Source organism: Pleurodeles waltl, chromosome 10 (assembly GCF_031143425.1).
Source record: "Pleurodeles waltl isolate 20211129_DDA chromosome 10, aPleWal1.hap1.20221129, whole genome shotgun sequence".
Lineage (NCBI taxonomy): Eukaryota > Metazoa > Chordata > Amphibia > Caudata > Salamandridae > Pleurodeles > Pleurodeles waltl.
This window is the reverse complement of record NC_090449.1, coordinates 849,323,877-849,350,647: the sequence shown is the minus strand read 5'-3', so window position 1 is coordinate 849,350,647 and position 26,771 is coordinate 849,323,877. Positions and strand designations below refer to the sequence as shown.

The 26,771-nt window shown below is 44.3% G+C and overlaps 1 protein-coding gene across 1 annotated transcript in view; it reads right to left on the bottom strand.

Annotated features, from left to right (window-relative positions):
* Positions 1–26,771, bottom strand: part of ST8SIA6 (ST8 alpha-N-acetyl-neuraminide alpha-2,8-sialyltransferase 6) — a 299,018-nt gene that overhangs the window by 74,208 nt on the left and 198,039 nt on the right. The window contains exon 5 of the mRNA XM_069211545.1: positions 748–892. Coding sequence (XP_069067646.1) covers positions 748–892 — 145 coding nt within the window. The remainder of the gene's footprint in view (positions 1–747; positions 893–26,771) is intronic.

Here is a 26,771-nt window from a genome sequence, read left to right as displayed (position 1 = left end):
TTTAAAAGGGATACACTCAGGATCTGCAAACCATGCAGCAGAATATAACTTTTTACAAATTCATTTTAATGGAGGGGGATTATGCTCACTATGCCTCCTGATGCCCTATGTTTTTTTCCCCACCATGGTGCAGTGAGCCGTTATTGCTTATTTAATTCTCACATTACTACCATTATTACGACTGCAATTATATAGTCCTAGTCGATTGTATTTCTAGATATTTAAATGAGTTAGGGATCATTTCATATCAAAGGCTAAAAATCAGGAGCCAGGCAGCAGTTGTCTAGATAGAGTGCTGAATTGCATATTACTGGCTCCTTGAGAATGTGGGCAGAACTTCACTATTGAGAACTCCACGACAGAGAATTCTGAAGTTTGTTATTAAATTTAATTTGCATATGGCTGGGTCCAAACTGGAATGGCATGGGCAGCAAAAAAACGATGGCTTTAGGCCCAGATCTCTGTACTAGGGGTGAATGTTTGACATTGTTCAGCATTCCGTCCATCACTTGTTCTTTTTGCATTAAAGAAATAACACCAGCGTCTTCTTGTAAATATATTTCAATTACGTTAAAATGAATCTTATGGGTGGCGTAATACCAAAAATAAGCTAAGTATTGTATATTTCTCAGCTACAACAAATGGAGCAGCATAGAGAATTCCATACCTTTTGCACCTTGAGAAGTGAAAGCAAGGTAAGGAAACATCATTTACAATTACAGCATATTTAAGTTAGTCACGACTTACCTTAGGTAACATCTTGAAAATGGTCTCTGAAATAGTTATGTTCTTTTTGTTATCCACTTCATAGGTCATATTACTTCCCAGTGATGTATTATTTTGTGAAACAATGAAGTTCTGCACAGCATTGCAACATGAGGCAAGTTTTGACCTGTAAAATGATAAACAGTTATGTATGCAGAGTGAATCCTGCCACATGGAAATGTACATTGCATAATTTTCTATCCCTGCTAAAAAGAACAATCATCTTCCGCAATTTATGTTTTTGGTCACCTCAAACAGGAAGAGCATCTGATAGAAGAGGGCGCATGAAATCTTGTGGTCTGCTAACGTACACAAGCATTTGTTGAATGCACTGTCAATGAGCCAGATAAAACAAGTATTAGCAAAGCCAATAGGTCTCGTCTTTGTGTTATCTTGGCTTTGCCAATGATTTTTAGCGATGCTGTACATAATCCCCTAGGTTGTGCAGAGCAGCTAAACAAAAAAAACATGATGCAGCAGCCTATATCATTTTGTAAGCATGCATGTGCAAAATGCATTGTGTTTTTTTCAAAGAGAGCTGTGCAACACACAGATCCATTGGTTTCATGCTGTGAATAGGATGCTGCTGAGGCCATGCACGTTAGCGTGCCTGGCATTGGCGGCAACTGACATGCATATTGTATGGCAAAATGGCTTACCAACTTAAGCAGATATTCTAGTCTCCGCATTTATTCTTTAGTCACTATGGTTCAGCTGCATTGTTCCCTTTAGGCTAATTTGAAAATGACCGTAATCCTAGACTTACAAGTAAATTAACTGTGCCAATTAGGTGCAAGCCAATTTTACCATGTTTGAAGGAGAGAGCACAAGCATTTTAGCACTGGTAAGCATTGGTAAAGGGCACAGAGTCCTAAACCCAACAAAGATGAATTCAGCAAAATAGGAGGGGTGAAGGCATAAAGTTTGTGGGACTACCACACAAAGCATGTCAGGTTTAACTACCCACTTTCATGGGAGCTCTTATACCTAAGGCGGAAGAACCTAATATGATCATCTGCATTGGTGTGGGTAGTTCAAGGGCAATGTTCCACCATAAAGTCCATTCCCTGTAAGGGTCTGAGGAGTCTGTTGTCTGTGTGAACCTGGAAGTGAGCCCTAAACACGTATGTTCTCAACTTCTTCTGTACCCTTCATTGTCCCCACAGAACTGGAGTTCTGGTGTGGCATCTGAGGGTGGCCTTGTCTACCAGAACCACTGGACTCAAAGAAGGACTGTTGAAGTATTACCCCTAACTTCAGCATCTTGGAGGCTTCCTCCTTGATGCGGTCTTTCACTCTGTCAGACAGCCTGTACATTTTGTTTTTGACAGGCATGCTGTCCCTGTTGTCAGTGGTGCGGATGCATGAAGTGGTGAGCCCTGGGGAAATTTACATTAGGGAGGCAAACTTCCCCAGCAAGTGGTGACAGCCCCTCTGTTGCTCAGGGGTCATATCAATGCAAAGCCTTTCCTTTCTGTTGTACTCTACCTCTTTTCCCTGGGTATCTTCTTTGGCTGCTTCATAGATGTAATTTCTGTCAAGAGGTGAACAACGATGGCATACCCTTGACCAATCTCCTGTAGTGACAGGTGAGGCCTATGAAGGCTCTCACCTAAGTCTGGGTCTTGGGGGGGAGGGAGGTTCTCAACCCAAGATGATGTGAATTTTGTCCTGGAAGGACTGCACCTTGCCCCCACCAATCTGGTGACCTATGTAAACCACAGTTCCCCACACTATCTGGCACTTACAGGCCTTGATAGTCAGGTCTGCCTTCTTCAGGACCTGAAGCTTTTCCTTAAGCTGGAACAGGTGGTCTTTCCAGCAGGAGTTTAAGACAGCAAAGTTGTCTAGATAGGCAGCACTGACAGCCTCCATCCCAGCCAGAACACGGCTGGCCAGACTCTGGAAGGTAGCAGGAGTATTCTTTAACCCAAAGGCCATCAATTGAGATTGGCAGTGGCCCTTCGGGGTGAAGAATGCAGATCTCTCCTTATCCACCTAAATTAAGACATTCTGCCAATACCCTGATGGCAAGTCAATTGTACTCAGGAACTTGCCAGCTCTTAGCCGATCAATGAGCCATCAGCTCAGGGATGTGGTGAGTGTCAGTCTTTGTGACTGAATTGAGCCCCGGCAAGGAGTACCAGAGTCCTGGGGTGGCACCTTGGGGCAGCCTTGAGCACTTGAACCACTTGACTGGACAAAGGACTGTTAGACTACTCAATCACCCCTAACTCCGGCATCTTGGAGACCTTCTCCTTGATACTGTCCCACAATCTGCAAGACAGCATGTACATTTTGATTTTGTTGTCCTCATCCTCAATGTCATGGGTGCCCCAAGTGGTGAGCCCTGGGATAAGTGAAAATAAGTGATAAATAGGGAGACAAACTGCTCCAGCAAGTGGTGACAGTCCCTCTGTTGCACAGGGGTTAAGTTAGGGGAGGAGACCTTCCACTGACCCTTCCTGTTCCTTGGACGAAAGAAGGTCTGGGAGTGGTTCATTATCCTCTTCCACGCCATCATCTATCACCAAGAGCATGGTTACTTTGGAGCTCTGAAAGTGGGGCTTGAGGCGGTTCACATGCAAGACCCTTGATGTCTTGAGGTCCACCAAGTAGGTGACCTCACCCTTACACTCCTTGACTTCATAGAGCTCAGTCCACCTGTCCTTCAAGGCCCAGGGCACCACAGGCTCCATAACTCATAGCTTTTGGCCAGGTTGGTACTCCACCAAAGAGGCTTTTTGGTTGTACCAGTTCTTCATTGCTTCCAGGCTGGCTTCCAGGTTCTCAGTGGCTTCCTTGGAGAAGCACTTTATCTGGGACAGAGTGCCAACATGTAGCGAACTACATATTGAAGGGGCTTCTGCAGAGTTTGCTCCTATGTCTCTATGACAAGACTGATAGGTCCACGCACAGGGTGACCAAACAGATGTTTAAAGGGACTGAACACCACTCCCTTTGCATGCACTTTCCTGTAGGCAAAAAGAAGGCAAGGCAAGAGGATCGCCCACTTACGCCTCATGGGTTCTGGTAGGCACATAATCAAGCCCTTCCGTGTCTGGTTGAACCTTTCAACAAGCCTATTTGTCTGGGAGTGGTATGGTGTGGAGAACTTGTAGGTTACCCACACTCATCCCATATTGCCTTCATGTCAGCAGATATGAAGTCGATGCCTCTGTCAGACACAACCTCTTTGGAAAATCCCACTCTATCAGTGCTGTGGGTGCAGTCACTATCCTCAGAGGAATGATCTTCATGTACCCAGTGGCATAGTCCATCAAGACCAGGATGAACCTGTTGCCTATGGCAACACTGTGGTCAGGGGCCCAACAATATCTATTCTCACCTTCTCTAAAAATGTTCCCAGTAGGCGGAGCAGGAGGAAGATGGCCTTTAGCTTTGCCCCTGACTTCCTATTGGCCTGGCAGGATGGACAGGACCTACATAAGGCATCTGAGTCCATTCTCATCAGGTGCCACTAAAAGTGGGGGGCCAACTTTGCAAAGTCTTTGGCCTGCTTCAGCTGTCCTGATAGGGGTATGCCATGACCCAGACCATGTAGGAAGACCCCGTAACACTGGAAGAGTGCCAACACACAGGTCACTCCAGGTTCAGAAACCTTAGGCTCACTATGCAGGACATCAATCTCCAAGCAGATCAAGTGATCACCACAGGTGTCACCAGCTGACTGGGCCTCGGCCTGTCACTGTACACCCTCAACTGTAGGGCACTTTCTCTGTGCTTTGCAGAACTCTACCCAAGATGCCCCCCCTCAATCTGCCAGTTGGCCAACTCTGGTAGGGCTCCCACAGCAGCAACACCCTCCCCAGTACATTCCAGTACATCACTCAGAGGTTCAGTCTCCTGCTGGACTATGGGAATCTCAGGGGTGGGCTTTAAGCACCCTCTGCCCTTTTTCTTTTTTGCCGGTACCTGGGACATTTTTACAGGCTCAGGTAGTTTTGACTTTCATCTCGGGCTGCCATGGACCTTGTGGTCAGGAACACCCACTCAGGCTATTCCCGGGGGCTTTTGAGAACTATTTGCTTTTATTTATTTCCCTCCCTATTTCTTCTGGTCTGGACCATGTCCACCCTTTTGGTGATTCCCCTCTCCCTCCAGGTATATTCTTCGCCACACAGGTGCTGACCCAGTGGTCCATCTCCTTGTCAAGGTCTTTAGATGAAGAGAGCTTGCTATCAATCATGTTATCCGTAGCTCTATAAAGCAGGTATTGGGAGTGTGCTCCCTCAAGACCAGGTTAAACCACCTATCAACATCACTCACGTTGCTGCCCTTCACCCAACAATTCAACGCCTTACTATCCACAGGCATGGCTGGATTCACAGCTACTCTTAAGGAACCTGGCACCCCATTCAAAGGGAACCAGACCCACAGGGTAGTGACTCTCATGACTGTCAGCTACTACAACCTGGTAGAATATGTTGGGAATTACCTGCTACGAAGACACCAGATGATACGCACAGTAGTCATACTGATTCCTCTGTCTCCCTAACGCCTCCACCCACTTCCCATTAATCACGACGCACTGCCTATACTTTTTAGTATTTCTAGGATTATGGGCCTTAGGCACAATCTATCTGTCACACTGGGGTAACTTCTGCCCTTCCCCCCACTAAGTGATGAGGTCTTCATGTTTTTGTACCTGTAGCACTCATAGCAATTTGAGGAGAAATGCCCTCAGGCCTGTTTTCCAGTTCCTCAAGGGACTGTTTGCAGGAGGACACACTGCTGCCTGCTCTAGATCCAGTAGGGAACCTTCCTCCTGTGGGCCATCCTCTCTCTCCTTAGAGGCCATGGTCAAAGGGTTTTCATCCTCCTCTTCCATTACCTTCTCCTCCTTTTCCTCAACATCCTCATCCTCCTCTTACTCCTGTGCTGTAGTAAGCAGCTGGTGGGCCTAGGCTTTCTGCAGCTGCTGCTTCTGTGACCACATGGGTGATGGTAGCTCCCTATCCCTGCAAAATCCTGTCCGCTCTGCCACTGCATAGCTTTCCAGGTTGCTAAGACCCATTTCCATGCTTTCAGTCAAGGGTTACAGGTGAACAGATGAGATAGGAATTACATTTAGATAAAGGAAAAAAAGCCAATCAAGGTTTAATCCGATGTCAGATTATTTAAATGAGATTTTAGTTTTGCACAAATCACTGAGTGGCACTGCAGAACCACAAGTACTGAATCCCACCGCTGAACACCAATGGAAGAAATTGGGTTATTGATTGAGGGGAGTGGAAGTCCCACTCATGCAGTAAACATAATCCATGTTATGGTGAACCACAGAAAGTCACTAAATTAACCTGAGCTTAACCCTCTGGTGGCTTGACACAAAGCAGTCAGGCTTAACTTAGAGGCACTCTGTAAAGTATTTATGTAGCACACAAACAGTAATAAAGTGAAAACACTACAGAAGGAAAAAATCCCAAACCACTTTAGACATACAGAGTACATTTTAATAAATAAAATGATACCAGAATGGCAAAGATCTAAGCAATAGAACTGTATATATAGAAGTTTAATTTTTTGTTTGTTAAAATAGTGGCTAAAACGATGAAGCGCCACTCTTGGTCATCTGGTCATGGTAGACTGGGAAAAGTCACAAGTTCAGGCCGACCATGTTGAAGCGTGGTCGGATAGAGGGACCAGGTTAGTCCTCCTGAAAAGGTACTTCAAAAATCCAGTATAAAGAGTTCCGTTTGTGTTGTAGAAGACTGTGAGTAGAAGGCTGAGTGCCATGGAGTATTGTCTCTGGATGCGAAAAGCTGGTCAAGTGTTGCGGATGGTCATTGCTGTAGCTTTACACTGGCAGTTGCTGTGGGCTGTCATTGCTGCAGTGTGACATGCGGTTCTCAAGTTGTTGTCGTCAAAGGTGGTCTCACCGGCAGCGCTCATCAAAGCTTCGCACTGGCAGTTGTCACATGCAAACTGACCTGTTCACTGTTGTGAGGAGCCCAAACTTCAGGATTTCCACCTTTTCGTCAGGAGGAGTATCTTCTGATGCCAGCCAAGGGTCTAGGACCTGGGGAGGCACCTCTTGGAGATCACGGGATCCCTCCAACAGAGGCCAGCATGGCTCAGGCAGGTCCAGTTGCAGTCGTAACTTGGGCAGTTGCAGGGAGGCAGCTGAAGCTTGTTGTGTCCCTGTGGCTCACACAGGAGGTCAGCCATCACTCTCTGATTAGCCTGGGATGAAGGCAAGCAGGTTGAGGCTTCCTTCTCAGACAGCAAGGCCATCCTTCAAGCAGCAGGGCATCTTCTGTAAACAGAGCAGTCCTCACGTCCAGAGGTCTAATAGTGATCTGAATGGTCTCTGTGGAAGTCCAATATTTATAGATGGTGCCAGCCTTTGTGTGGGGAGACTCCCTGTCCTATCCCCAAATCTGGTTCTTGAAAGTCCTTCTCTTTCCCCTGTAAATGCTGCAAGCTGTCTGGGGTGAAAAAAGACAGGGTAGGCCTATTGTCAGATTCCTTTGTATATGCAGGAGGCAAAACCGATTGAAGGGTAAGTGGGGATGGGTACAGCCTCTTCTCAGTCATCTTGCCAGGTTAGTCCATCTTATTCACATGTAAACCCCAACAGCAGATCAATTCACAGTCATATGACCCAGGACAAAAGGCACAAAAGGCACAAATGGCTGGGCAAGAAAATGTCAACTTTTTAAGAGTTTAGCAACACAAAGGATGATGAATGGAGTGTTAAAACTTTTCAACAACTCACCCCCAGTCACAGATCTGGGATTAATCCATCATTCTTTTGCTCACCATGCCACCCCAGTTTGAACCAGCCATATGCAAATCAGTCTTGACCCTGTTCCCCATGGGAACAGTCCAGCCCGAACTGCCAGGCCAGGTCCTCCCTGGACCGGAAACAAGCATCCTAGGACTGGTTTCAGGGTATCACCCTTCATCAGCCAGGCTAGCTTGAATCCAGTGGCACAGTGAGCAAGGGACCTACGTGTGGGTATACCCTTCCCACTTAGGGCAACTTTTGCAACACAAAGGGATGATGGATGGAGTGTTGAAACCTTTCAACAACTCACCCCCAGTCACAGATTGTTATTGCCCTTTTTAAGAGTGGCATTTTTAGGATTCTATCCTAAAATCCGACTTTACCATTAAAGAGAACTTTAGATTACAGTTCATTTGAGTGTAAACTGCATATACTAAGAGGCTCACAAACCAAAGTTAACACCTATCAAATGGTATGCGGTAACCCATTGTTAGCCAATGGGACCAATAGGCCTTACAGAAGCAAAAAAAGATGTTAGGAGTTTTTCACTGCCTGGACATGTAAAACTTAAACCCCCATGTCCTACCTTTTTTGTTTCAATACTATGCACCCTGTCCTCTGTGTGGTTAGCGTCTACCTTAGGGGTGACTTATCAGATGTAAAAAGGGAGGTTTCAAACTGCACAAAGAGACTGCAGTGGATGCCTAAGACATTTTTGTAAAAACTACTTTAGTGGGTGGCACCATGAATGCTGCAGGCCCACTAATAGCATTTAGTTTACCGGAACAGGGTACATGTAGTACCATCTACTGTGGACTTACCAGTAAATTAAATATGACAATTAGGTGTAAGCCTATTCTACCATATTTTAGGGAGAAAGCACAAGCACTTTAGGACTGGTTAGCAGTAGTAGAGTGTGCATTGTCCTAAAGCCAACAAAAACAAACCCAGAAAAACAGGAGGGGTGAAGGCAAATTGTTTGGGTGAATACCATGCCAAGAATGTCAGGTTTATCAAAGAATATCTGAATCAATGAGAATGGAAGACTGATTGAGTTCACCTTTTAATATGGTCAGTGATTGTAAAACGGAGAATAGCTACTGTCCAAACAGAAGCAACAGTGCAAGTCCCCACTCTCCCTGTTCTTTCTCTCTCTTGCTCCTTTGACAACAGAAAATCCCCTGGAAGAAGTAAACAGCTTTCCCATTAAAGAAGCCCCATGGAGAAACTATTTGCCGGTGGTTGCACAGGCATCAAAGGTGCATTCTGGGAGAGTAGCAAGGCCTGCTCTTTTCATCATCTGGTCTGAGAAGGAAAACTGGTTTAACATCTCAAGTTGGATAGTTTATTTTTATGAATGGACTGGCACTGATTAGCAGTGGGCTTCTGACCTATTGATAAGGGCTGCACATAAGCAGGTGCCCCATTTCAGCAATTAGAAGATCACCAAGGACAGACCTAGGTGAATCGTTCTCCGGTGTTTCCTGAATATGGAAGTACATACTGCCAGGTTCTTTAAGGCTAAGATTAGGACTAAAGCAGTGCTAAAGACATGCTGGTTAGTCCTGTTCCTGTCTGCACCATAGTCCAAAGCCAGCCCAGCATTCAAGAGACATATGCAGATAATGCCAAAAAGCCTGGTTTGCTCATGTGAACAGAGGAGAGCTGCCAAAGAACCGTTTACTGTTATGCCTGCTTTCAAGTGCTCTTTGCGGTAGAGTCTGCAGACACAATTGAGACACGCAGGTCATGCAGTACTCACCTGTAGTGTTGGGTGTTCCTGTCATGCCGTTTTGCATTTCTTACAAGCTGCATGTGTCCAGCATATCACCTGTCAGAGTTCCTGTTGTGCCAAATCTGAATAGCCATTGATCATTTACATTATTTCCTGGGCTTCCTTGTGGTGTCCATGTCGATGTCTTCCCAGCACACCTTATAGGAAGTGAAGAGGAATCTCTCAGCTATGAACCTATTCAAAATGGCTGTTGTATTATGTTTCCCTTCCAGTTCTTCCCAGTCCCAGATGGTAAAGGAGATGATTCTGGATAGCTTCCAGTATGGAAAGTAAGCAGCAGTGTCCAGGAGGAAAGCCCGCTGCAATGCTTCCGGAGTATTTTACATTGTGTTCATTGCTCCCATATGCTGCACACGACAGTTGGTCTTTGTGTTTTGCTCCTAGACAGTTAGGCGATGGAGGAATAGGTGTTGACAGGATGGGCCATCTCCGACTTGATGAGGGTGAGGAGCTGTCACTGCTCATGCTTGCACATCACAAAGGCCCTGCCTAAGCACACTTATGAATGGTTTGACACAAGTCTTTTGTGCTCCCAGACAAGATGGGGCCAGGAAAGGGAGGCAGGAAATTCCACACACCTCTGGAGGCGGATACCTGCAAAACCTTCTCCTATTTCAAAGCTGCCACCAGATATAAATATTGGACCCTCAGACCCAACTCTTCAGTATACCTCTGGACAACAGAGGACTGCTGTGCTGCTCTGCAAGAAGGAGTGCTACTCTGATGCCTTGCTACCCTTCTGCCTGAATGTGAAGGACTGACATGCATCTTGAACCCAGGACTACCAGAGTGACTCCAACAGCTAGTTGGCTGTCATCCTGATCAGAGCCTCAGGGACAGAAAAGGCTCCAACCACCAAGATCCCAGCACTTGTTCTCTGCCTGCTGGGAATCTTGCCCCCAAGTGGGCCACCCCAGTCCTGGACCTTTTGAAGTGGGTCTGAAGGTGCTCTGCCAGCCCAGCTTTGGTCTCTTGGGCAAAACTGATGCAGCTCAACGCATCACCTCGCAGTCTTGCATCAGAACCACTGCAGCAAGACAAATCTCTGATGCAGGACCTTGCAGCTTCTCCGAACCACCACTGTACGAAGCATCCGTGACGTAGGACATTGCATTGCAGGGCCTTGGCATCACCACTGCGCAATGCATCCTTGACACATGATATTGCATGGTACTTTGTTGAGTGGGCCTGGCTGAGTCTCTATGTTTCTGGCCTACACTCAGTCACGGTCTGCCTGAACTCGTAATTTTGCCCTGGCCCGGCGTGACCAGATAACCACAGTTGGCACTTTGTGCTTCTTTGTACTGTTTTCCTTAAATCTTTAAAAATGCATATCTCCAGTTCTACTAATTGGATGTTTGTTGTTTTGGTCTCAAACAATTTGTTACATTTTAATCTATTTTTCTAAACTCTTGTGGGATTTCTCTTCTGTTGTATTTTCACTTTATAGCTGTTTGAAATGCTGCATAAATGCACATTGCCTCTAACGTAAGCCTGATTGCTTTTGTGCTAGGCTACCAGAGGCTTAAGCACAGGTTAATTTGGGGTTGCCTGTGGTGGCTTCACCCTGACAGGAATTGACAGGAATTCTGATTGCTGCTTCAGTAGGGTTTCACCCCCCTCAACCAGTAACCCAATTTCCTACAAGAAAAATTGCACCTTTTGGTCAGAAGATAGCTACTCATCAAAGTGCCCACACATTTTAGCCCTAAACTGAGTGACAAACCAAGGATTCCCAATGCCATAACTCTTTATCTTAAACATTGGGACTTTGGAATTTACTCTGGTAGCATTTGATTATACTTTTATTTAGGCTGCACCATTTAGGTTTTGCGTTCTGAACAATTTTCCAAGTGATGAAGACCAGGTAGTGATGGCAAACAGTGCTTGAGGAGGTGCCATTTTATGGGTAGGATTGCAAGCCTCTGTTTTGCACATTTGTGGCCATTTAGGAATCACAAAAATGACATATTGAGGGTAAAAATGGTGATCAGTGTTGCATCTCTATAGTCTTCTGGGTTACTGGAAACCTTTATAGAAGGTGTTGCAGTCACCAATGCACTAGTTTACAGCTGATCCTGCTACCAATACAGTTTGGAATTCTCACTGCAGGAAATTAGGACTCTGTGAGAGGCTGAGTTTTTACTAGGAGTTCAATTTTATCAGGATTGTTAGGTGGAGGTGAGTCCTCCAATGGCACTATTTCCAACATGATTCACATCTGATTTACCATAGACTAGAAACAAATCTTGTCTCTGCCTAGAGATGGTATATGGTACGTACAGTAGGTGGTTCATAGCGTGAGTGATGTCATTTATGAATGGTGACACAGGTGACCTAATGGATGATCTATGATGTGTTTTTGTGCATGTGGTGGTGTAAGCAATAGAGTGTCTAGATGGTCCATCTGACAGTGTAAGATATTTGAGGGGATGTAGGGATTAAGGGGTGGTCAAGGGTTAGCTGTAGGGATTATAGAATGTTGAGGGTGTTGTGCAGTGTGTATAAGGTGCTCAGTGGTCAGTAGTGTACGCAATGTAGAGGGTTGCTGGCAACATTGGGTGCAGGTGCTGTTGTACGAAGTATAAGATGTAGGGCACAGGCATTGGGGGTGTTGTAGTGTTGGAATTTAGCGTCTGGGTCCTGGTATCTGGGATAGTGTTGATGACAGTTGTGATGGTGGTGTAGTGTGTTAGAGGGCATATTGATTGCTGTGCATGATGAATTGTTGTTGGTGTGTTGCTGTAGGGTGTAAGTAGTTGTGTAAAAATGGGGTGGAGGTAAAGTTTGCTGTGATTTGTGCATGTTTGCAATTGTGTAATTGTAAATGGTGATATAGAGGTTGTAGAATGTAGATGATCAAGAGTGTAGGTGGTGTTTATGTAGGAGGATATGTTGATTGTGGTGTAGGGTCCAGAAGGTATTTTGGAGTACATGTGAAAGAGGGCACATGGCATATGCTGTATGATGTGTATCTATGAAGGGTAATCTATAAATGGCAAAGCTAGCTTGGAGCAATGCAGTGCTCAAAAGTAAGAAGAGCATACATATGATTTGGGATACATTTACAATAATGCAGGTAGAAGTAGGTTTCTATTGTGGTGTTCATTGGATGTCCAAGCTGTTGATAGTGTAATGTGGGGCACAGATTACATATGGTGGTATGGCAAATTCAATAGTAGGGGTCCAGAGCATATTAGTAGGGGTCTAGAGCATAAGTGGTGATGTATGGTTTTAACAGGATGTCGGGTAGACTGTACTGCATGTTGTGGGTGCTACTGTAGGTGTAAGGTGATGGTTCAGGGAGTAAGTTGTGGTGTGGCTGTTGACACTGTAGGTAGTGCAGGGAGTGGGTAACAGTGCATCATGTATTATTATAATATTATTATCATACAGATTTGTAAAGTGTACGGCTAGCTGAATGGGCTTCCCAACACTAAGTGAAACAGAATGGACAGACATAAAAGGATTAGAAAGGCCAATACTTTAAGAGCTTCCTGAACCTACCAAGATATTTGAAAGATCTAATTGAGGTGGGCAAAGAATTCCACAGTTTAGGTCACAGATATGAGAAGGACCGACCACCTTGCCTCACTTTGCAAAGCCTAGGAACTAGTGCAAGGTTTAGATTATTAGAAAGGAGAGTCCGACTGGGACAGTAGGGTACTGGCAGTGACCTGAGATAAAAGTGGACCACAATTTGCCAAAGCTTTAAATACATAGAATACTGCTTTAAATATATCTTGCTTGCTAATCTCGAGCCAGTGAAGATCCCGGAGAAGTTTAGAGGCAGAAGAGTGCTTAGGAAGATGAAAAAGAAGTGGGGCAGCTGTATTCTGAACTTGTAGTCATTTGAGTGCAGCCTTTGATGCCTCCAGAAAGAGAATGTTACCATAATCGAGCCTAGAACTCATCAATGCCTATGCCTATCCTTTTGGTTGAAACAGGAAGGAACCAAACAATTTTCCTTAGCCAATTCTGGATGCTAAAACACGTGGAGGCTACGTTAGTGATTTGTTGGTCCACTGTAAGCTCATCATCAAGCCAAAAGCCCAAGTCCTTAACTACCCGACCTGGGGAGGTGAGGTGCCCATGTCATCAGGCCAACAGTGAGGACCTCAAAGATAAGGTTAATTACCAACCAATAAGATTTCAGATGTATTCCCATTTAACTTTAAAAAAATGCTGTTCGTCATAATTGGCATCTTGGTGAGGATGGAGTTAAGAGTAGCAGAGCTACGATCTTCATTGGGAAAAGGAGATACAATAATCTGGGTGTCATCCAAAAAGGAAACAATGTAAGGTCTCAATCTTCCACCACGTCATCCAGAGGCTGAACGTAGATGTTAAACAGGGTCGCGCTTAGAGTTGAGCCCTGCTGCACCAGGGGCAGCTGGTGTATAAGGGCAAAGTGGGTGTTGCCCCACTAACAAATAATACAAAGAAAAACCCACTGAACTTCTTTAACAGCAGACTTGGAGGTGATATGTCTCAAGCAGTAACCACAAACTTATTTCTATTAGATAAGGAAAAGTGGATGTGACTACATATGTGCCTAGTCGGGCAAGAGTTTACTCACCCTGCAGACACAAGGCAGTGTTGTGACATCTGGGCGGTGATTTACTTTGGTATTGGGTGATAAGTTCTGCGACTTGGGGTAGGGGCTCACAACGCTATGGAGATGACAGGCAGGGCTGCCCTAGTGTCAACAAAAGTGTAAGCCCCTCCCGCTCCCGATACTTGTATGATTTTGCTTTGAAGAGGTTGGGCTGGAGGAGGAGCCCACAGTGTATTTTGAACCCGTAAGGGAAGAAGTGAACAGAGAACTCCAAGCTGTTTTGGGCAAGGTGGACAGTGCAAAATAAAAACTGAAAAGTGGACATTTCCCTCCTGGTTCTATCCTTCCCTCTGAGCACAGGAGCTCCTGAGGTGCCAGTGTTGTCCACCTCTTTGAAGCTGCCCAGTGACGTTTTCAATTGTCCCCTGGCAGCACCCCTAGCCTGTCTGTCTCCATTGATCCGCTGACTGAACATCTCCATCAGGTAAAATGATAGCCATTTTTTTTAAACACCTGGACATTATATTTAAGGAGGGCTTAATATAAATCATGTGTAACATTACCTGTCTACTTCTGTTTATTGTATAAGTTAGGGATCATTACAATAGCTCTAGAGCATGCTTTACAGTGCATTCTTACAATTTGCTGTCTGAAGTATCTCTGCTTATAAGATGGAAAAAACACCAGCTTTCAGTGATTTAACTTTTTTTTTTACCAGTGGGGACATTAAAATACCTGTCATGTTGACAGAAAACTGGCCAGGTGGGTGATAGGCCCAGAGTGGCTAAAAGCCTCGCTTTTACAGTACCCCATTTTAAAAAAGATTCCTGCAGCGTCAGAAGGGGAGCGAGGCAGGCAGAAGGCAGAACATGTCTACTCTGGTGCCCCCAGTTGGCACTTCCCAGGGGATTACCATCACACTCTTTCACCCTCTTATTCCTCTGCTTCGCATTGTAACAATTCCTCCTCCCCAACACACTGCTGGGCTCCGCTTGAGTGGATGGAGGGCTGGGATGATTTAGAGCTGCTGCAGCCTGGGGTCTGCATGTGCATGCAGGGTGGATGGTGAATGTTGTGGCTGTTTGGGTGCACGGTGAGTGATGAGCCTGTGTGACTGCAGAGTGGTTTGCATGACCGTGTGAGTGCATGGTCAGTGGTGTCCAAGTATGAGAGCAGGGTGAGTGATGAGAGTCCACTTGGTGAGTGGTAAGACGGTATGAGTTCAGAGTGAAGGGTGTGTTTGTGTGAGCACAAAGTGACCTGTGTGACTATATGAGTGCAGGGTCAGTGGTGTCCACTTATGAGTGAAGGGTGAGTGATGAGAGTCTTCTGTGTAAGTGGTAAGACTGCATGAGTGCAGAGTGAATGGTGTAACTGTGTGAGTGCCGGGTGGGGTATGAGCCTGTGTGACTGTGTGAGTCCATGGTCATCTGTGTTCATGTATGAGTGCAGGGTGAGACAGTTCACTGGGTGAGTGGTAAGACTATATGAGTGTAGAGTGAAGGGTGTGCATGTGTGTCTGCAGCGTGAGTTGTGCGACTGTATGAGTATTGGGAGAATGGTGCCCATGTATGAGTTCAGGGTGAATAATGAGAGTCCACTGAGTGGGTGGTAAGACTGTGTGAGTGCAGGGTAAATGATGAGTATGTGTGTGTGCGGAGTGAGTTGTGTTACCGTATGAGTGCAGGGTCAGCGGTGTCCATGAATGAATGCAGGGTGCATAATGAGAGTCTACTGAGTGAGAGGAAAGTCTATTTGGGTGGAGAGTGTGCTTGTGTGAGTGTTGTGAATTGTGTGCCTGTGTGAGCACAGAGTAAGATGTGTGATTTTATGTGCACACTGGATGAGTACCATGCCTCATGAGTGCGGAGTGAGTGGTGTGAATTCCCCTGGATGAGTGGTGGTGCTCTTATCAATGGAGAGTAAGTGATGTGCTTCAGTAAGTGTAAAGTAAATGAAGCAGTGTGCATCTGTGAGTGTAGTGTCGGGCGGTGTATGTGTGAGTGCAGGATGAGTGATGCATCTGCATGAATGCAGGGAGAGCACTGAGTCTTTATGAGAACATTTTCACTTTTCTTTAAAAAAACTTATTGCCAGCTTTTTTTGCCCAATATGTTCTTGCAGGGGAGAAAACAGTTTTGCACACTACCCACCCCCATGTTTGATTCAAGTTTGCTTGAAATTTATATTTAACTTTCTGCCACACCACTTTTTTAAATGCACCAGCCACCACTATGCGGCACCCCAACTAAGCAAGCATTGGTAAAGCCAATATCGGTCTCGGCAATCTGAGATGTATTGACATTGACAATGGTACTGTCTTTTAGCCATGTGTTATGAAGGGACTAACGGGCACTAAAGTGACCACTGGTGGCAAGATGACTGAAGGAGTAACACCATGGCAGCGTCTGAGTGTTTAATCTTTCAACATATTAAAATTGGTGGCTTGCTCTGACTAATGGGGAGAAAGAATAGAAGAACGACGATGGAGCCAGCAAATGAGAAGCCTATGTGCGGGCTTAAACCCACAAAGTATATACAACATGTCTTAAAGAGACAGCACTGACCTTAAAAGTGCTTTTATTCTGGTTGAAAACACCCATAAAATCCAAGGGGTTAAAATGCACTTCCACTGGTGGATAATTAAGAAAATGCAGCCTATCATACTGAATGATGCTTTTATTATGTCCCCAGAAAAATACAGTTCAAAATGTATACTATAACATATATGTTGAAAACACTGCAAAAGACCAAACACACATGCTATTCAGAAAACATAGCTTTAACATCTGCCTCTGTCTGCCCACGGAAGAAAAAAATAATTTTCAACGAGAAGGAAATACACTTGTAAACACAACAATGGTATACAATGCTACAGAAAATTAAAATTAGTTGAACGCATGGATGCGTTCCACAGGAAATGGAGACGGCAACAGCTACTGAGGTAGACTGAAACTATGGTGAAACAATAAAAGGTCCTGGAACTAAAAGAAGGACTACAAGGGTCGTCAAGCAGGAGATTAAGCTAGTAGATTTAGTAGAAAGACTAAGAAGGTAAAGTCCGAGAACGACACTGTTGCACGTAACGTTGGTGGCCATGATGAGATGTATTTTCGCAGTAAATAATAAACATATAATTTTCTCGTGGTTATTAAAATGTAAATATAAACAAATTAAATAATAATGATTTATTGGAGATAACAATTATTCACTATTGCAATAAAACACTGAAAAATCACGAATACTAACCACATGTCCAAATATGATTTTTGCTTCTTGTAGACTAGTGGTTCCCAACCTGTGGTCCGCGGACCCCCAGGGGTCCGTGACACATTCCCAGGGGTCCGCAGGGTTGGGCTGGGAGGAAGGCACTTCTCCAGCTGGGGTCTCTGACAAACACATGCATGCGTGTTTTCATATTTATTACTTCCGTTGTTGAGCAGTTTTAAACGCACTGCAAAGCTCCTTGTACTGCCAAAATAAAAGCGTCAAGCTAACTCAAGTGATTAATGTATCTGCTGGAGAGAGATGGGAGTTTTGTGCAGTGGCAGTTTTGACTCAAAGGTAGCGTTGCTGCAAAGAATGTGTATCATGCAAAGAACAGTATTTTATGTGCATGGCACAATGGGTTACTGCTTTTGTCACAGAGATTCTTTTGTTACTATGCAGTTCATAATCGTAATCTAGCACAGTGAGCTGTGAACTGCCATTAAAGAGCTGCATGCAAACCGCATGGCACAAATTAGAGAGTTCTTTTTTTCCTAGTCTTTCATTTTCCTTTTGCTGCCTAAAAAGGTTTGCTTGTGTAGAAATACATTCTTATTGCTAACGCAGTGCTTAATTTGTGCTTGTTGTTTCCGGTGCGGAGCACCAGCACTTATTTTTGAGGGCCAGGGCTTATTCTTCTGCTGCAAGTATTTGCTGCGAGCAAAAGACACATATGGGAAAGACAGAGGAAGGAAAAACGAAAAAGTGTCACAAAGGGAGAAAGTAGAAAGCTGCTAGAGTGAGCTGAAGTGGCAGGGAGTGGCTTAATATGGATTGAAGAGTCCCGAGATGGCTTCAGGATTATGCTGCCTCAGTATTCCGTGTACCCACATTTAATTGCAGCAGCCGCATGTTTAAGAAGAGGGCTTTGGGCACTAGCACATTTTTATTTACAAATTAAGCACTGCGCTAACGTCATCTCTAATCACTGTGCTGTGTTCTGAATCCTAAGGCCCATATTTATACTTTTTTAGCGCCACATTTGCGCCACTTTTTGATGCAAAATCAGTGCAAACTTACAGATTACAAGGGTATTTTGTAAGTTTGCGCCGCTTTTGTGTCAAAGAATGACACAAATACGGCACTAAAAAAGTATAACTATGGGCCTAAGTTTGTGCTTCTCCGGACCAAGCACTCTTAGAAAATGCCTACCAGTGTGGATGACATGTGAATCCTACACCTTGTAGTCCCCTGTAAAATGCCCTGACACCCTACAGTGGTTTGAGAGGTGCTATAAAACAAATGAAGTACATGTGACAGAGAGGCTAGGGAGAGATGAGAGGCCCTTATGGTTTACTTCCTTTCCCCTTCACTTATTTATGTGAAAAAGCTTTCTCAGATCTTCCATACCTAAAAATAAAAACAGAAATCGCTCCAGAAATGTAGAATCTGAACTGAGGATTCACCTTTCCTAAATAAAACCAAACATTGAAAAGGTAGTTGCCGAGATGCAGCGCCAACCTTCCCAATAAAATGTTTCGATTTTTGCATATTTTTTCAATATAAAAGAATTTTATCTTTAGTAATTTGAGTATTTGTTTGGTGTGTACTTGTTATAATTTTTGCAAATTACTGTTTTAATATTTGAAAATTAAATCGTACAAATTGCTAGGGGTCCCCGCTTCCAGTAATGATTCATAGGGGGTCCTCGGGTTGGGAACTACTGCTGTAGACTATTTGAATACAGTAGATAACGCAAGTAAAACGTGAAAATATTGTGATTTGTTTTCTGGAATTAAAGCAGTGCATCAAGAAAAATCTTGCACTAATAGTTATTTCCCTTCCACTCTAGTCCATAATTTTGAAGCTAGCATCACTGCAACGATTGGCCCACGGTGGACACACTGTGATGTTCCAAGCTGTAAGTGTTGAGAAGAGAAACTATGGGTCTCGATATTGGCTTTGCCAATGTGTTTTAGCCATGTTGTACACCAATATGGCTGTTGTTCAGCATGGCAAAAGTTTGTGGCATAAAGGAGAGTATCGTGGAGTAGCACAGAGTGGCATAAGGTGTCACAGAGTGGAGTGCTGATGCATCCTAGAATGAAGTGGCATAGATTAGAGTGTTGCAGAGCAGCCTAGAGTGGCATTGAGTGTAGTGGCCTAAAGTGGTGCAGAGTAGAGTGCAATGATGTAGAGTGGCGTGCCTCAGAGTGCAGTGGCATAGAGTGCAGTGCACTCTTCTAAAGAAGTACTGAAATTATGTGCAGCACACTTTACTAAAGGTTCACTGGTGCACTATGCAGAGATCTGTGCAGTAGACTGTGCTAGGGGAGGACTGACTTAGAAGTGCATTGTACCAGGGGAGCTAGCTTTGAAGGTTTACAAAATACAATGTAGTAGGACATCACCGAAGATACTGAGTGTAGGGTACTGGGGAAACATTTAAGATATTTGTAGTACACAATCCCAGTGGAGTCTCTCATCCACTAAGTTATCAGATATGAATAAACTCCATTTTAGGATTTTTGGCCTGATGACCTGCACACCTGGATTCCTATCAGATATGAATTAGCTTAAACACTTAAAGTTTGGTTCCTTGTGCATCTGATATACGTGCGAGTGTGGTAGTTTGGCTGTGACAAATGGCACCTCATGAGCCAACGTGTAAATACCCAAATGCAGTACAATAAAGCGATTACCTTGCCGACATTTCAGCACCTCTTTGCCCATTATCTCCTTGCAGAAGTACATTTTATCTGCTTCGCATTCACGTGTAGACGATACATACGTGATTGCTCAGTAAATCTCTGACGCACTGCATGAATTGTCACAGAATATTGCAAAATGAACCCACCAATGACCCACCAGTCCTTGAATAAACACTTGTATTAAATACGCTCAAATTCATTTAGCACTTTTTTACATACAGAATGCTAACTTTTATTCCTTTATGCCTGAACATGATACTTTATGAAACAACCGAGGAGCATGATTAAAAACTCTGAAATACTCTGATTTATATTCCGCTTGTTTTTAGGAAAATGAAGATGAGGGGGAGAAAGCAGAAAGTCACATGGGGTGGACTTGGTACACGGAGTGAACCCTAGTCAAGGACAATGTCTATCTACTGGGCTGATGGGAGAGGGTTAATTATAAATATCTCCTCTCGAGGCATCATGATAGAACAAATTCCAAGCAATGCTTTCTCTCTTGTTTTCTTCTAGCGTGTATTGATTAGGATCATAGGGGGTGGGTAAACTTAGTGTTTTTCTTGAAAACAACTAAAGAGATAGCGCAGGTGGAAAAGTGTGTTTTGCCGAATTCGGTTGCTAACAATGTGACTCAAGAACATTTAAAAACCCTTCATCGAAAATATGTGTTGCATCGTTCAACTTAATACTTGTTTTAAATAGCATATTGTCTACCCATTTATAGCTTCTCCCTTACTTCATCATCTATAAGGCTCCCAGTTTTCGGTTTTTACTGATTTTTACAGATAAATACAGACAGAAAACAATGTGTTTTCTGTCTGAATTTATTTTTAAAGCGGGAAGATACTGAAAATTCTACTTCTAATAGTGAAATTCCATGCTGTCTTTTGTGAGTTCCAAGACAACAGATGAGCAAACAGACACCATGGGGGAGTTAAAAAACAAGTTAAAATATCTTTAAATACAGTCATGTGTTAAAATATATTTGTAGTAAACTGCTAGTGTTTACTTGTGGATGTAGTGTTTCACTATTTTTGGCTGCTGAATTTGCTAAAACACGACGGGCATCAAAGTATGAGTGCACATTTATCAGTTAAATAAATGTGAAAATGTACCTTTTTTGACCGCACTTATTGGCAAACCACAAAATAAATATGGATAAATACTATTAAGATGGGCAAAAACAAAAAAAAATGGATAAATAGAGACGGAAATGTTAAAAAAATAAATACCATAAAACCGGGTGCCATAATTATCTAGCTGCTCAAACCTATTTGTCCAGATGGCCCAAAAGCACATGCCACAACTGTACATAGCAGAAACACCTGGTCACTTGGAACGTCTGGAAAGGTGTTAAAAGTAAACTTAATCACCAACCTTAAAAAAACAAATATGAAACCATGTGCACAAACGTTTCCAGTAAATCAAGTGCCAAGAAAGAACGTGTGCCCACTTGAGCTGCACTCACAGCAAGTGAGAGGTGCCACCCTGGGCACAGACAGGTCAGATAACATGCTCCAGTACGAATGACACGGAACTGTGCAGCAACTCCTGGAGGGTCAGCTGCCCCAAGTGATGAAAGGGGGAGAGAGGATATCCCCACAGAATGAGCACTGAGGACAGACAAAAAGATGTTTATGTCATCCAGTGGAGCCAGTAGCTGTGAGAGGCTCTGCCACTGATGACCACCAGGACCAGGCAGGCTCTGCCACTGATGACCACCAGGAGCAGGCAGGCTCTAAGTCAGTAGTGACTGCACACAAGTAAAGCTTCCCTCTGCCTACCCCAGCTCGGCACATACCCCACATGTTCTCCTCCCAGTCAGATTTCATGCTGCAGGTGCTCGCTCGGTTCTGAGAGCTTACAGATGGATCCATCACTCTCCCCCATCTCTTCTCTGTGCAGCTGCAGAAGGTGCTGTTTGCTTTACTTGCACCGCCAGGAAATTGACCTGAGCATAGGATGCTGAGTGTGCACTGGTGATGTAACTGGGAGGCGCTGGGAGGTGTGGCTGCAGCAGTGCTGGCTCTTCATAAGGGAATTAGGAAACAAGCAACAAGAGGGGTGGTGGGTGGGCTAAGCAATGGACTGTGGCAAGAGGCAAGCAACAGACAGGGGAAAGAGGAATCAAAAGGAACGAGGCTGAACAGGTGGGTGCAAGCATGTGGACATGAGAAAGCTGGAGAACACAGAAGGGTGCACAAGGGAGCCAGCTGAGAAAACAAGGAAACAAGCAGCAATGAGGGTGGGAGGAACAGGCACCCTCTGAAAACAGCCTCTGACATTTGATCTCAGTCTGTGAATACTCAGCAAATGTGACCAGATGAAAACAAGATTTACAGGCCTGTTTCCAGAAACGGAGTGTAGCTCAGGGTAGGTGAAAACAGGACCAATAGTGTAAAGTGCTTTTCAACGATTAAAAAAGTAATTCCTAAAACAGATGCGCTAAAATGGTGACAAGTGAATTGATATGGTACTTGGTCCTTGCTCTCTGGGACACCTAAACACAGGAATAGGCATGACATATCCATGCAATGGACAAAGGCGTGAAAGAATAAGAGAGCGACGATGGAGCCAGCCAATCCGAAGCCTGCTGGGCGGGCTGAAGCCCACAAACTATTTACAACATGTCCAAAAGAGAGAGACAGCACAAGCACTGTTAGCCGAGACCTAAAAAAGGATATGAATTGGAGACGTGGAAGGAATGGTCATGTAAAAAGGACCATAGCCAGGCCAAAGCCAAGTCTTGTATGTTGTAGTTGTTAGAGACTGTAGAGAGTGTATTTTGTGCCAAGCATGCACAGTGAAAGGGGTGTAGGGTGAATGTGATGTATGGTGTTAGATATGGTGTAAGGTGTATTTGGTGGGGATTGTAGGTAGTAATTTAAGATGTATGTGATGTGTGATGCAGGTGGTAGTGTAGGGTTAGAATTATACTTGGTAGGTTGTAGGTATTGGTGGTGTGGGGTAGTAGTGGACTGACAATTATTCTATCTGGGTATAACCAGATGGACAGGAGTGCACTAAAGGCACTGAGGCCATTCTGGTGTTGGTACATGGCCACTTCATTGGAGTAGTCCGCTTTTATCCTTGTTAGCATTTCTATAGGTGTACATGGTTCTAAAGCAGTGCTTACAGGGACACCTTACCGTATTCTCCAATTTACCATGCAAACAAAAGCTGGACCTTCACAGTTGCCTCTGCAGAGCTCATGTTCCCAGAGCCGCTCGAGGAGATCCAACAAGGGCCACTCAAGTCTTCTCAGTTCGTCCTGGTGCATAGTGTAGGGGCTAGTGTAATTTGTAAGGGGTGTGAGTGGCATAGGGTGTACTATAGGGTTTCAGATTGAGAAAAGGCCAGGTCAACTGTATGAGCAGTATGTGTCAGGGTGGTGTTCATTTAAAGGAAATAAGGAAAAAACATGGTTATTTTCTTCAGTGTGCATGATATTTATTGTGAGATAAATGAGGTAGGCTGCGCCTACACATTACACAGCAATTTACCTGGAGTATATTATCTCTCTGCATGCCTTTATACTTGTTGAGCAGTGTTATGTGGTTTTCGCATTATACACCATTCGATGCCAAGCAACAGCTTGTTGCTTCCCTGTTTAAGACCTATCACAGAAATTGACTCATCGTTACTTGCAAATGTATTGTTATTTTGTGTCAAGAGTGGCTCAGGGCATGTGTCACGTTCCAGTACTATTTAGAGAAAGGGGGTTTAATCCAATTTTAAATGAAGGCAAGTCGTTTGAAATTACTGTATGCTGTTGCACTAATGCGCAATGTGACATTCCAGGATGTTTCTTCAAACGAAGGGGCATTTTTATACTCTGTGCCAGATTTGCATCATTTCTTTTACGCAAATCCAGCGCAAACTCAACTCCATATTTATACTTTGGCGCTAGACCTGTCTAGCGCCAAAATCCATGGAGTTTGAGTCATTTTTTAGCATGGACACCTACCTTGCACTAATGATATGCAAGGTAGGCGTTCCCATCCAAAAAATGACTCAAAGGCATTTGCGCCTTATTTATACTCCTGGGTCAAAATGAAGCAGAGGTAGATTCGGGCCTTAAAAAATGGCACCCAGACAGATTTGCGCCGTTTTTTAACACCTGGGTCAGGAAAGGCATTAAGGGACCTGTGGGCTCATTTCCATGGTCTCTGACCATGGAAGCAGTCAACAGGTGCCCTTCCCTGCACCCAGGGGCACCCCCTGCCACCCTAGCCCACCTCTGGAGAATTCCCATGGTGAGTGCAGGTAAGTATAATATTTTTGGTTTTTAAAGTGGCATAGGGGGGCCTAAATTGCCCCCCCTACATGCCACTGTGCCCAATGGCCATGCCCAGAGGACATAAGTCCCCTGGGCATGGCCATTGGGCCGGGGGGCATAACTCCTGTCTTTGCTAAGACAGAAGTCATTTCTATGGGGGTTGTGCGTCAAAAAAAGGCGCAAGTCAGGTTAGATCCAATATTTTTTACTCTAACCTGACTTGCACCATTCTTTGACGCACAACCTCCAGTCTTCCCTACGCCTCCGCTGCCCGGTCAGCGTAATTAATTTTGATGCTGACAACGCCGTAGCGCCGGCTACAGTCTTTCATTAAATATGCCGCCCGGCTGGCATGTTGGAATGGTGGTATCCGGTGTTAAACTTTTTGGTTTGTGTCAAAAAGTATAAATATGGGCCGAAATGCCTTAAAAATGCAATTTCGCATTTAAAGATGTAGTCCTTGGATGTCGATTTAGCTGAGATAGTCTTCTTTTAATAACAAAATGCCACATCTTTACAAAGAAAATACGTAGAGAATTTATGGGCAGTGCAAAAACGGCCTATGCAGTGGGCTCTTTGGTAAACATGAAAGTGATATTCTGTCTTTCTGCATAAAAGTATGCAGTGCAAAACTAATATTGAATTGTTTAAATCCAAGAAAAAGATTAGGCCCGTGTGAAATTTTAAAAATATGCTTTCTAAGCAATGTTACACAAAATTATTTCATTAAGCCACATGGTATAAATACCTTTCAGACGGGTCAAAAATCGTATCACAGCAATACTGGAACAATATGAATGGATAAGATATAAACGGTTCTTGTTTGTGTCACTTGTGTTTTTGTGCTTTTTTTTAGAGTCAAATGCATCCTCACATCAGTTTTGGGCACAAGAAACCACTTTGCGATAAAACGAAAGCAGCGGAAAATACCAGATTTGCGTTCTGCATTGTTATGCATAATTTTTCCCAAATTCGGCATAATTACACAAAAATAATTTCACGAATTTTGCACTCCCCAAAAAAGTACAAAGCAAAAAATACATAAGTGAATGCTCGGTAAATTCAACAGAGCTTTACCAATTGTTCTCACAATAAATATCACTATTGGTAAAGAGATTAACCACAAAGTACAATATTACGAATACTTACTAGTGCACATATTGTGTTGAGTAAAAACACGCGGGGCTGAAAAAAAAACAAGAAAACATGCACTGTAGCGTGCCAGGTCTTACCAATGAAGTAGATCAACAGATGCGCTGACGTGCTTGGAATTACGGGTGTTAATACAGGTAAACGAAAAGTGCACATAAAGTGGCACGAAGGCACTGGGCTCGCACCCCCTTCACATAATAAAAGATCTCTTTTAAATTGGCCATACGCCGCTTTGGCTCATTAACATACTGAACCATTTCTTGGAACTGACATACGAATCCAAAGAAATCATGGGCCATATTTATACTCCGTTTGCGCCGAAATTGCGTCGTTTTTTTTGACGCAATTTCGACGCAAAACTAACGCCAACTAACGCCATATTTATACTATGGCGTTAGAGGCGAATAGCGCCAAAGTTCCCGGAATGTGCGTCATTTTTTAGCGTGAACCCCTTCCTTGCGTTAATGATATGCAAGGGAGGCGTTCCCGTCTAAAAAATGACTCCCAGGCCTTTACGTGGTATTTATACTCCCGGGCAAAAGAGACGCCCGGGAGTTGGCGTGGCTAAAAACGGCGCATTTGCGCCACTTTTTAACGCCTGCTCAGGGCAGGCGTTAAGGGGCCTGTGGGCTCAAAATGAGCCCACAGGTGCCCTCCCATGCCCCCAGGGACCCCCCCTGCCACCCTTGCCCACCCCAGGAGGACCCCCAAGGATGGAGGGACCCACCCCAGGGACATTCAGGTAAGTTCACGTAAGTATAATTTTTTATTTTTTATATTTTTTTTTGGTGGCATAGGGGGGCCTTATTTGTGCCCCCCTACATGCCACTATGCCCAATGACCATGCCCAGGGGACAGAAGTCCCCTGGGCATGGCCATTGGGCAAGGGGGCATGACTCCTATCTTTACAATGATAGGAGTCATGTTGATGGGGGATGGGCGTCGTTAAAAAATGGCGCAAGTCGGGTTAAGACGATTTTTTCGACGTAACCTGACTTGCCCCATTTTAAGACGCCCATGCGCCATTTTCCCCCTACGCCGGCGCTGTCTGGTCTACGTGGTTTTTTCCCACGCAAACCAGGCAGCGCCGGTCTGATCGCGCCGTCTAACGCCATTCCATAAATACGGCGCCCGCTTGGCGCTTCAGAATGGCGTTAGACGGCGCAAAACTTTTTGACGCTAAACTGCGTTAGCGCAGTTTAGCGTCAAAAAGTATAAATATGGGCCCATATGTTTATCAACATCCAGACATCTATTTTCAGTCTGGTTTCAACGTTTTATGAATTATTGCCCTACGAAGAGGTTCACACTTCTGTCAACAAAAGGACACGTTGTTTAACAGTTATTTTTATTTCACCGCTATTAAAACTAAATGTAACTTGCAGGAATCTCAAATCCACGCAGTCTTCCATACTTTGCAAAACACTTGTAGAGTGTCTTTGCGAGATTAAAACTGTACCAATTAACACAAATGGCCTCCTTTTAGCTATCTAATTTACTAACGGGCGGCACTTTTATTTTGGATCCCGGGCTTCCTTTCTGTTCCAGTC